This window comes from Staurois parvus, unplaced genomic scaffold, assembly GCF_062004578.1.
Source record: "Staurois parvus isolate SC_StPar_1 unplaced genomic scaffold, SC_StPar_1.0 ptg000175l, whole genome shotgun sequence".
NCBI classification, from domain to species: Eukaryota; Metazoa; Chordata; class Amphibia; order Anura; family Ranidae; genus Staurois; species Staurois parvus.
The window spans coordinates 10,480,708-10,493,566 of NW_028317971.1; the positions used below are offsets into that span (position 1 = coordinate 10,480,708).

The 12,859-nt window shown below is 44.1% G+C and overlaps 1 protein-coding gene across 1 annotated transcript in view; it reads left to right on the forward strand.

Annotated features, from left to right (window-relative positions):
* Positions 1 to 230: 230 nt before the first annotated feature.
* LOC149462428 (cadherin-related family member 5-like) overlaps positions 231 to 12,859 on the forward strand; it is a 186,808-nt gene continuing 174,179 nt past the window's right edge. Inside the window, exon 1 of the mRNA XM_089677000.1 lies at positions 231 to 333. Coding sequence (XP_089533126.1) covers positions 231 to 333 — 103 coding nt within the window. The remainder of the gene's footprint in view (positions 334 to 12,859) is intronic.

The following is a 12,859-nucleotide window of genomic DNA, read 5'->3' on the forward strand; positions in this document are numbered from 1 at the left end:
AGTCAGGGATGATGGGTGCAGTGAAGGGACAGTGACAGCACCGATCTCCCTGCATGGATTTCAACAAGGCAGCTGGAAGTCTCTACCTCCCGCTACTTTCAGCTGCTTCATTGAAATCCATTCAAGAAGATCGGTGCTGTCACTGTCCCTCCCCTGCACTGATCACCTCCGATTTTGTTCCTGATACATATCCATGGGGGAAGGGTGTGTGCAGTGAACACCCCGCATCCATGGATGATATGCCTCTCACTTTCCCACTCCCCAACGGCTCCATCACCAGCACAGTGTCCCGACCCTTCACCCGACTCACTCTGCCACCAGGTGAAATGACAGGTGAGTTACTTCTGGGTCGGGGTCTGCGACTGCCTTCTCCTCTGCTCCCCACACTGTCACTGGACAGTGATCCTCTCACGGGCCCCCTACTGACCCCGGGCCCTCGGGCAATGCCCAAATGGTCAGTCTGCCCCTTGTACATAGACTATTTTACATATTAGCCTCCCTGCACTTTTTATAGGCAGAATTAAAGAAGAATTATCATTATTTGTTTACACTATTCAGTTCCCTATGGGGCATAGTAAATGTAGTACTCTGCCCCATCTTCCTGGGTGCCTTGTAACACTAGCTACTATATTATACAGGCGCCCCACCTTGGTCTCACCTCCCTGAACATTCCTATTGCCAGTGCTTGGCTTGGGCAAGTGCTGTGAGAGGGACACAGGTGTTCACTATTAAAGCAGCTGTCTCCTTGCTAACTGCAGTTTTGAGCTTCCATGCACCAAGGGGGGGCATGCTATCTGCCATTGAAGTTAGAGTTACAGGCCACCTAGGAAGATGGCACAAAGTACTCCATATTCTTTGTCCAATGGGGAACTGAATAACATAAAACAAAATAGTGATAGTTCTTCTTCAAAGCTGATATCCGACGAAAAAGTATTTACCCTTTGTGTGACCGGTCCTGTGAAGCCTCTTCCATTTGTTGCCCAACCAGTTCCAGCTCTCTGGCATCATCCCGTATAATGCAGGGCCAGCAGTCATGCAATCTACATATATTATATGCACAAGTAGGGCCAGATTTAGACCTTTGGGGGCTTGGGGCACTTCAGATTCAGATGACCCCTCATTTTCAATGACAGTCACATGTTTTCAAAATGCACAACACAACATGGAGGAGTGGAGGAGCTCAGCTATGAGGAAAGATTAGAGGAACTGAATTTATTCTCTCTTGAGAAGAGGATATTAAGGGGGATATGATCAACATGTATAAATACATCAGTGGTTCATATAGTGAACTCTGTGTAGAGTTATTCACCCTGAGGTCATCCCAGAGGACAAGGGGGCACTCTTTACGTCTGGAGGAAAAGAAATTTAATCTCCAAACACGGAAAGGTTTCTTCACAGTGAGAGCTGTGAAAATGTGGAATAGACTCCCTCAAGAGTTGGTTCTGGCCAGCTCAGTGGATTGCTTTAAAAAAGGCCTGGATTGTTTCCTAGATACACAGAATATACCGTATTTTTTCTCCATAAGACGCACTTTTTTCCCCCAAAAAAAGGGGGGAAAATGTCAGTGCGTCTTATGGAGCGAATATAAAGCGGCCGGTCCGGTATTTTTGTGGCCACCATGTCAGAATACCGGGCCGGCCGCTCAGCTGTTGTCTCCTGCAAGGCCTTACCTGTTCCTCGCTCCAGTGCTGCACAGTCTTCCCGCGCTGGCTTCTGTGATAGCCGGGTGCCCACTGCGCATGTGCTGCGCTTTGTGAATGATCCGGTGTCTTCTGGGACACATGAAAGGTCCCAGAAGGCGCCGGGCCATTCACAAAGCGCAGCGCTTCTCGCACATGCGCAGTGGGCACCCGGCTGTCACAGAAGCCGGCCCGGGAAGAAGAGGGAAGGACAACTCCGCGGAAGTGGGAGCGGGTACCTGTCAAATTCAGGTACTCGCTCCCCCTCCCTCTCCAAAGGTCAGCAGTCTCTGGTCATTCCCTTCACTGTCTGCAGTCTCTGGTCATTCCCTGCACTGTCTGCAGTCTCTGGTCATTCCCTGCACTGTCTGCAGTCTCTGGTCATTCCCTGTACTGTCCGCAGTCTCTGGTCAACTCCTGCACTGTGTCCGCAGTCTCTGGTCATCTCCTGCACTGTGTCCGCAGTCTCTGGTCATCTCCTGTACTGTTTCTGGTCATCCCCTGTACTATGTCCGCAGTCTCTGGTCATCTCCTGCACTGTGTCCGCAGTCTCTGGTCATCTCCTGTACTGTGTCCGCAGTCTCTGGTCATCTCCTGCACTGTGTCCGCAGTCTCTGGTCATCTCCTGTACTGTGTCCGCAGTCTCTGGTCATCTCCTGCACTGTGTCCGCAGTCTCTGGTCATCTCCTGTACTGTGTCCGCAGTCTCTGGTCATCTCCTGTACTGTGTCCGCAGTCTCTGGTCATCTCCTGTACTGTGTCCGCAGTCTCTGGTCATCTCCTGTACTGTGTCCGCAGTCTCTGGTCATCTCCTGCACTGTGTCCGCAGTCTCTGGTCATCTCCTGCACTGTGTCCGCAGTCTCTGGTCATCCCCTGTACTGTGTCCGCAGTCTCTGGTCATCTCCTGCACTGTGTCCGCAGTCTCTGGTCATCTCCTGTACTGTGTCCGCAGTCTCTGGTCATCTCCTGTACTGTGTCTGCAGTCTCTGGTCATCTCCTGCACTGTGTCTGCAGTCTCTGGTCATCTCCTGTACTGTGTCTGCAGTCTCTGGTCATCTCCTGCACTGTGTCCGCAGTCTCTGGTCATCTCCTGCACTGTGTCCGCAGTCTCTGGTCATCTCCTGCACTGTGTCCGCAGTCTCTGGTCATCCCCTGTACTGTGTCTGCAGTCTCTGGTCATCCCCTGTACTGTGTCTGCAGTCTCTGGTCATCTCCTGTACTGTGTCCGCAGTCTCTGGTCATCTCCTGTACTGTGTCCGCAGTCTCTGGTCATCCCCTGTACTGTGTCTGCAGTCCATTGGTTCAGAATACTTTTTTTTTCTTGTTTTTCACCTCTAAAACCTAGGTGCGTCTTATGGTCAGGTGCGTCTTATGGAGCGAAAAATACGGTAACTGGATACTAACATTTATAGGTAAAGTTGATACAAGGAATATCTGATTGCCTCTTGGGATCAGGAAGGATTTTTTTCCCCTGCAGGAGCAAATTGGATCATGCTTTGCTGGATTTTTTTTGCCTTCCCCTAGATCAGTGCTTCTCAAATAGTGGGAGGCTCCGTCAAGGGGGGCGCGTCGCCGCCCCCCCCCTTCCGACAGAAGGGACACTAAGTACAGGGGTGGGCAGAGGGCTGCTGTCTCTTACCTGGCTCCCACGATGATCCATCCAGGAAGCGCTGCTCCTTCCGTCACTCTGGCCACTCCCTCACTCCTGCCGCTCGGCTCCGCCTCCTCACCGGTGATTGGCCGCCAGAACTGTAGCTCAGGAAAGGTACACAGGCGGCCAATCACGGGCGAGGAGGCGGAGCCGAGCGGACCCGCGAAAATCGAGTGAGGGAAAAGCCGGTAAGTGTGCAGTGCAGAGGTGCTGCTGCAACCACATACTGTATGCTGGCTGCAACAGCACCATACTGCAACAGGGGTCAGCAAGTGTCATTGGTGTCAGTGGGAGGAATAGTGCCGCATCATTGGTGTCACTGATACTAATGATGGGGCATTATTCCTCCCACTGACACCAACGATGGGGCACTATTCCTCCCACTGACACAAACGATGGGGCACTATTCCTCCCCCCCACTGACACCAACGATGGGGCACTATTCCTCTCCCCACTGACAGGGTACTATTCCTCCCACTGACACCAATGTTGGGACACTATTCCTCCCACTGACACCAATGTTGGGACACTATTCCTCCCACTGACACCAATGATGGGACGCTATTCCTCCCACTGACACCAATGTTGGGACGCTATTCCTCCCACTGACACCAATGTTGGGACACTATTCCTCCCACTGATAACAATAATGGGACACTATTCCTCCCACTGACACCAATGTTGGGACGCTATTCCTTCCACTGACACCAATGTTGGGACACTATTCCTCCCACTGATAACAATGATGGGGCACTATTCCTCCCACTGACACCAATGTTGGGACACTATTCCTCCCACTGACACCAATAATGAGGCACTATTCCTCCCACTGACACCAATGATGGGGCGCCAATGATTAGGTCCTAAGTAAATGTTGGTGATCGGTTTGAATTCATTATTATTTATTGATTTTATGTATTTTTTCAGTATCATATGGTTTGACATGTCCAATCAAAAAATGTTTATAGTTTATATAAGGATTTAATTTTTTTTGAATTTCTAATGCACTTTAAATCTTTTCTGCTACAGTTATAAAGCTATTCTTTGTTGTAAATTGATTCACATTTCTTTCTTTTTTTATTCTCTTATACGTTAATAAGGATACAGTGTTATGCAGAGGTGTACTTATAACAATTTTATAGACAAATGATACTATTTACAGTCGCGCGGGGGGGCGCGAAATGTTTTCTTCTTCCTAGGGGGGGCATGACAGAAAATAATTGAGAAGCACTGCTCTAGATAAACTGTGGGCATAGGATTATAACTTTTATTTTTTTTTAATGGTTGAACTGGATGGACTTTTTTCTTTTTTCAGCCAGACTAACTATGTAGCATCATTCACGTGTGCACACAGTCATTGACTACATTCCTTAAGAGTGTAAGCACTGTATGTGTGGTTCGCTTGAGCTAGCAAAATTTGTTTTTAAAAACCAATACAATATACCAGTCTAGAGTAAAACATTTTACAGCTGATGGCAGGCATAATATTACTTCCCAAGATACATTCAATAAAATAAATTGTATTATTATTTATTTTTTATTATTTTATATAATTTTTTTAAACTGTTTTATATTTTTTTTGTATAGAGGGGACCCCTTCTGTCAAGGGGACCCAGGGCGCTCATGCATTTGCAAGATGCTTGGGGTGCCATTAAAATTAAAATTATTGGCACCATCGCACGTCTGCTAAGGGGCGGTGCAATTTTTGTGTGTAGCGGTAAAGCATGCAATGTTATACGCATTCTTGCAACACACTGGTGTGAACAAACCCTGAGGGCTATAATCCTGCTGTTATAGGATGGCAGTGTATATTCCCAAACTTACTGATATAATTTGGGGAAGGAGTAGTTCACTGCATTGGTTTTGACATAATGGGGTTGATTTACTAAAACTGGGGAGTGCAAAATATGGTGCAGTTCTGCATAGAAACCAATCAGCTTCCAGGTTTTATTGTCAATGCTTAATTGAACAAACTGAAGTTAGAAGCTGATTGGCTACCATGCACAGCTGCACCAGATTCTGTGTGAACCAGCTTTAGTAAATCAACCCCAATGTATTTACTCTAGGATTTGCAGAAGGCTTGCCATTATTCATCAGAACCCGTATTAGGCTACTTTCACACTGAGGAGTTTTTGAAGCGTTTCTGCATTAAAAAAAAGTGCCTGAAAAGCTGAAGAAAAATGCTTCCCTATGTATGTGAATGTATGTCTATGTATGTTTTCACACTAAGGCATTGCGCTTGTGGTGCGGTGTAAAAACTCCTGCTTGCAGCATCTTTGGGGCATGTTTGGTGAGTTAAAAAAAAGCCTCAAAAACGCCTCTTCCCATGGAAATCAATGAAAATCGCCTGAAAAAGCCTCAAAAACACCTAAAAAATGCAGCTGGGAAACGTTTTTGGTCCAGTTTCTAAGTCACGTGTCCTTTAAAAACGCTCAGAAAGCACAACAAAAGCGCGGTAAAAGCGCCTATGCGTTTTTGCAGCGAATCAGTGTGAAAGTGGCCTTAGACACCCTGAGATGGATAGCAGCATCTGTGTGTTCACGTGTAATAGTCCTATACTGCTCTCCCATTTTTTCATCCTTGGTATGTTTCCAACAATGAAACATTTTTATTTAAAATGTTTTTGTATCACCCACATTCCTCCCATTCCTTCTTTACTTTTATGTGCACCCAACATTCTTTTATGTCACTTTTACTGCATACGTTTGTGAAGTACACTCACTGGAGAATCCACAGCATATCTTTTGGCCTCTAAATTGTTGAAAAAATGTGATCAGCCTCCTTCAAAAAACATTCTTAGTCTTCTTTTAGTTTATATTATGCGTTAGTCCTTAAAGTTGAATTCCAAGCTAATATAAAAGACACAAATTAGTATAGATCTGTATTCATTAATACATCATTAAATGCATTTTTATTTTTGAATCCAAACAGTGTAAGGTGTTAGTACCCTAAGCCTGGTTTCACATATATGCGGTGCGGTATATCGTGTTTCGCACAGGAACCGCGCTGCACTCCTGTGCAAATCAGATGCGATTTGTGTGCGGGGCGATTGGAGCCATACATTTTGTATGGCTCTAATCGCACCGCACCCGCACCAAAAACATGCAGGACCCTTTTTTTGGTCCGCACTAGAATCGGATCGCATGTGTATTCACACCTATGCGATCAGATTCTGCACATTGCACTGCATTTTACGGACTAATTTCGGGGAGTTGTTAACTTAACATACACACCCGCAGAGGTTTGCATGAACGGGGTGCGATTCTGATGCGGTGCGGAAATCTTTGAGAAATACAAGCTTTTGGCTGAGGTGGCAGAACAAACTTGTAGCTCTCTCATTTCTTAGATTCCTGTGAATGAATGGCATGACTGTGCGGATGGAGCCCCGATCAGCTGCACTGTTTTTTTTAACTGTTTATTTGTATTTATTCAACAATTTTTAAGACCATATTAAAGTATAACTAAAGGCAAAACTTTTTTATAGTTTTGAATAGAATGGAGAAACCCCAAATTTTGGGTTGTTCCCAGAAAAGTAATAGACAGGAAACTTTCCAATGGAGACACTAGTTCTAGTGATCTAGGGTTCCCCAAGGAATTCCTTTAACCGCTTCAATACCAGGCGCTTTCACCCCCTCCTGCCCTGGCCAATTTTCAGCTTTCAACGCTGTCGCACTTTGAATGACAATTGCGCGGTCATGCAACACTGTACCCATATGAAATTTTTTGTGTTTTTTTCACACAAATAGAGCTTTCTTTTGGTGGTATTTAATCACCACTGAGTTTTTTTATTATTTGCTAAATAAAACAAAAAACATCTGAAACTTTTGAAAAAAAAGCACTTTTCTTTGTTTCTGTTATAAATTTTGCAAATAAATAACATTTCTTCATACATTTAGGTCAAAATGTATTCTGATACATTTCTTTGGTGAAAATAATATTAATAATTGAAATTGTATTTTTTTGTTTCTATTATTTTTTTTATTTTTTATTACATTTTTTCTTTTTTTTTACTATTTTATTTTTCAGCACACTGTGACCAAAGCAATACAATGTTACCATAGTAACATTGTACTACTCTGGGAAAGTGATCAGGATTTTGTTTTTAAACACATTATGATTGCTAATACCAATGTATTTCATTGATATTGGCAATCATTGTTACTGAATGAAACTGATTCATTCAGTCTTTTGTTGTGATTAGCTGTGATTGGGTAAAGCTGATCACATGATACAGATGGGCTGTGATTGGCCCTGTTCGTATCATGTGACTGCCTTGACAAGTCCCAGCTAACAACATAATTGTATACAATGGATGGCATGACAGGAAGCCATCCATTGTATACAATTGACATGTGATCTGCTGTGATTGGTCACAGCGGTCACATGATACTGGCAACGGGTCAGTGTAGTAATATGTCGTCTGCTGTGTCCATTGGACACAGTTGGTGACAGATCGCGCCGCTGCGCGGCCGCGTGAGTGGCTCGTTTTGACATGATGTCATATGACGCCCAGTCACAATGGCGAGTGTCCTGCCCGACCTTCTGGAACCCTTAAAGGGCCAGGAGGCGCCAGCGCCAAGGGGTTAAACAGCCCATGAGAATGAATTTACCTACAAGCACAGCCAAATCTGCATTGTCCTTTTCTCACTCTCCGCTCTTCTGCTGCAGGTCCTACCATGCACCTCCATCTTGAATCTTCCATAATCGGGAGGCGGATGTCTGTTTCTTATTTTCATAGCCGGCCTCCTGATGACACTCCTTTGGTTTAACATAATTACAAAGTTAGTCTGGTTGAAAAAAAAAGCCACAAGTCCATCCAGTTCAGCTCACAGAGAAAAGAAACACACATGCAAATAGAACACCTCCACATCCTATACCCACAGTTGATCCAAGCAAAGATGAAGGCAAAAAACACCCAATAAAGCATAATCCAATTTGCTCCAGCAAGGAAAAAAATCCTTCCTGATCCCCCAAGAGGCAATCAGATATACCCTGGGTCAACTTTACCTATAAATATTAGTTTTGTTCATGTAGGTCCCCAGGTCTTGAATGCAGGTCAGAACAACATTATACTTCGGTATATACTCAAATCCAGCCTCTTGGGATGGGTGATGTGGATATTCCAGGAGGCTGTGGGTGGCTCTTGCATGGATGAGGAATATGTACCACATTATGATTAAAGGAATAAAGATATTTAGACAACAAAAAAGCTGCAATTGTGTACGGCAGTAGTGCTCAACCTTTTGAAGAGTGAGGGCCACTTAAATGATTTGGTAACCGGTTGTGGGCCACAATGAAATGACATGGTTCAGAATTTGCAATTTTTTATTTTGAATAGAATAATGAACATGCCAGCGGGAGGGCGAGCAGGAGAAGCCGGATTTCAGTGGTTGCAGGAGAAAAATTGAGAGGATCGGTTCCTGTCCAAGCGTACAACAGAATGTGATAGGGAGGCCGCATGGGCCCCCTGGAGCATGGGGTGGGTCACCATAGCAACCCCTGATACTACACCAGTGGTTAGGGGTTTGTTAAAAATATGTCTCAGCTATGGGGTTTTACCACCCCCCAAAACGCAAATGTAAAGAAGCCCTTACTGTCCTTAGACCCCTATAATGGTGCTATTACACTGAAGCACTGCGGTTTACCTGCAGGTTAGCTGCACTTTGCTATAGACTTCTATTATATCTTGCGGGTGTGGTGCACTTTCTGAAAGCGCACCAAATCTCCTGAATTCAGCTTCCCTTGTTTGAGGTGAAGGTCCATATCAGAGGGCTCCAAGGGCCAAAGGTTGAGCACCCCTGGTGGAAGGGGAGGTGGGGGAAGCAAATGCGAGAAAGTTGAATTCATACGCGAAGATCCCATTTCATTTGCCTTGGTATGAGCCCCTTGTAGCCTTCTGTAATGCAAAGCTCCAATTAGAGGAAGAAGAAGCAGCACAAGGAGCCAATCGTGTGTTGCAGAGCAAGGAGCATGCTGATAGGAGGAGAGAAGGATGACACGGAGAGATGGGTTCATCAGTGTTCTCCTTCTTCTTTCACTGTCCATTCACAGGCTTAGGGAAAGCCAAGACCTATAAGTGAAATGGAAACTGAGAAAAATCTGGTCTCGAGTCCATTTGCTGTGTGCTGGAGCTGTGTAAACCGGGCTGTTCATTTTTTTCTATTTCAGCCAGCAGGCTTAATGAAAAAAAAACTAACAGATTCCTCTATCCACACAAGCAAGACAGTTGGGGTATTTAGACATTGGATTGACTGCAGCCAATGACTGTCAAAAAATTCACCGACACGTCCCTTTCAAAGAAGTCAACAATATCAAACAGTGTATGGCCAGCCTAAAGGTATAAATAAAGGCTTTTTTTTGGATTTTGGATTGAGTGGAGAGGGATTCAAATTCTTGTGAGTTATTACTGCTATCTGTGCTCCCGTTCAAGAGATTCACCCTCTCTATTTGTTCTGTTATCATTGAAAGTGAAAGTAAAAGAAAATACCAAATTTTGGGTTGTCCCCAGAAAAGTAATAGTGGGGACATCTCACAATGGAGACACTAGTTCTTGTGACCTGGGGGTCCCCAAGGAATTCCCTTAATGTGTAGGGATTTCCTCTCACTTCCTGTTTGGCTATGGGACAGGAAGTGAAGGGAAATCTCTGCAATGGGACACAGATGGCGGGAAAAAAAATCTGCCAGGGGTTATAACCCTCCCTTACTCTATCCAAAAGGAAAAAACAAAAGCTTTTCCTATACTTCTACTTTAAACCTCAGGGCTTGATGGACAGGAATACAATCCTTTATCAGGTAAAACAAGTCTCATATATGTATTTAATTCGTATATTTAGCTGTTTGCCCAGGGTTCAGCCATAATGATAGGCAAAAAAATACTTGATACGTAGCCCGAAGCCAGCGGGCGTGTTGTGGTTCTGATGGCTGTTTCTCTTGTATAATCATAGATAAACACTTATTTATTGCCATGCTTATTGTTACTATTATAATTATTATTATACAGGATTTATATAGCGCCAACAGTTTGCTCAGCGCTTTACAAAATAAAGGGAGACAATACAGCAACAATACAGTTCAATACAAGAGGGTTAGGAGGGCCCTGCTCCTTGGAGCTTACAATCTAGGAGGGAGGGGCTGGTGGTACAAAAGGTAATAACTGTGGGGCATGGACTGGTAGAAGGAATAGAAGATTAAATTATTAGCTGAAGGCAGGATAGGCTTCCCTGAAGAGATAGGTTTTCAGAGATCGCCTAAAAGTGGGCAGAGTAGGCGATAGTCTGATAGATAGGGGTAGAGAGTTCCAGAGGATGTGGGAGGCTCTGGAGAAGTCCTGGAGATGAGAATGGGAGGAGGAGACAAGGCAGCTAGAGAGCAGGAGGTGATGATTGCCTTGTTCAAAAACAAGCTTTTTTGTCAGTTTCACACATTTAGCCTAGGTTTGAATTAGTTGAGGACTAAATTGTCCAGTGCTTATCTGCTCCTGTCCAAATTAATCATTCTAGCTTTGGAATGTGCGCACACTGGAAGAGACTCACGCTGACACACAAGTTCAGTCTATGAACACTTCTAGTTTATCATAATGAGAAAATGAGCTTATATATGCAAAATGATGCAAGAGTCCTGTGAGAACAGCATAAGCATTATATTAGTCTTTGATTGGTCATTTCCACACGAAAACAATCTCTGTCATGGTATAGGTGTGATCTTCTTCCAAGCCTTATCTATAGAAAGAAAAACATTCCTTTGTCTCAAGTTGGCACGATGGGAGGGGGTCGGTGCGTGTGAGCAAACATTTCTTAAGCAAGGATTTCTTATAGTACCACAAAGCCCAGCAGGCAGAAAATATTCACACAACATATGTATGCATACTAAACATTTATAAATATGAAGAAAGAAATAGTATTAAAGTATAAAAGTAAATATGTATAAAAATGTGTAGAAAAACGTATATATATACATATTCAATAGGAAACCAAATAGGCATTTTACCATATCCATCACAGGTTCACACTATGGATTGCATGTGAATTGCACAGGAACCGTACCGCATTCCTGTGCAAGTCACATGTGATTCTGTGCAGTGCGATTTGGGCCATTCATTGTGCATGACTCATATCACCCCACGCCTGCACCAAAAAGGTGCCTGCAGTTCATATAACTTTTGGGAAAAGCACTGTGTTTGTGACCTGTTTTTGGGGTGTTGTAACTTTGAATTGACACCCACAGCAGAGCGCAAAACACAGTGCATTTGCAGTGTGGTGCAGGAAACGTACAGCGATTGCAGCATTTCCCACACTGCACATGTGTGAACCTAGTGTAAAGGTGAAATATTCCATTTAAATATTGATAAATGATTCCATGTTATTTGCTCATTTGCATGGATCATTTTTAAATGTCTGAGCCCTAAGAATTGTATGGGTTTGGCTAATTTACTTTTGTGTATTCCCATTAGATTTTACAGCGGCACCAACCGTAATCCCAAGTAAAGCCGAATGAGTGCGTTACAATATGATTGGACAAATGTAGATCTTGCAGCATCACAAATACAGAATTAAAGGCATCTGCAAGAATAGAATTTTATCTTAGTTCACATAACTTAAAAGAGAAGTAGGGGTTTCGGGTTTTTTTGCTCAATCATACTTACCTAGATGGATGCTGCATCTGTCTCCAGCTGGCTCTATTGTGAGAACTCAGCAATCCCATGACCATTGATCCCTGAGTACTCACAGCCATTCTGGAGCGCTGGGCTGTGGAGGGGGAGGGAGTGGGTGGCTCAGGCTCTCAGCGGATTGCTGAGAGACTGAGCCAGGTCCTGCTCCAGACTTTGAGGTGGATCCCGACATTTAAGTTGGGATCTTTCCCCAGCCTAGACTGGATGAGTGACGTCAGCTGAAAACCGGTCACAGGAGACTTACAGCCAAAAGAGCTTTGGCTGTACTTCTCCTTTAAAGCACTATTAAAGTGTTACTAAACCCACAACAGTAAAATCAGTCTGTATTTGCAGTAAAGCATGCTTGTTATACTCACTGTGGAACCTAAGGGGTTAATCCTCTGCATTGTGCAAACAGGATGTTTGATCCTGTCTTCTCTGATCCTCCCCTTCTTCCACGTTCCCCACTTTATCTCCTGATAGAACACAGCCTCAGGGACACTCTGCACATACTTAGTTTGGTGTGTACTGCTAGAGAGTTTTTTCTTTTTCTTCGGAGGGTGCATGTGATCAGCACAGGGCCAATCAGCACTGTCCAGACAGAGGTCAGGGATTATGCAATCTCATAGTGCAATGGGAGGAAACTCCTCCTACAAGCTTTAACATGTGCTCAGCTGGACACTAATAGAAGTCATAAGACTGCTGATGAGAAAAGGTATTTAGCAGTTTATATTTACTAAAATAATTGTATTTCCATGTTCTGTGTACAGTGGGAGACCAGATATAGTGAATGCAGGGTCCTGGGTTTAGTAACACTTTAAACCCAAAAGTAAACATTTATAACTGTCTATTGCAGCTTACCAATCATAAGAAGTGTTGGCT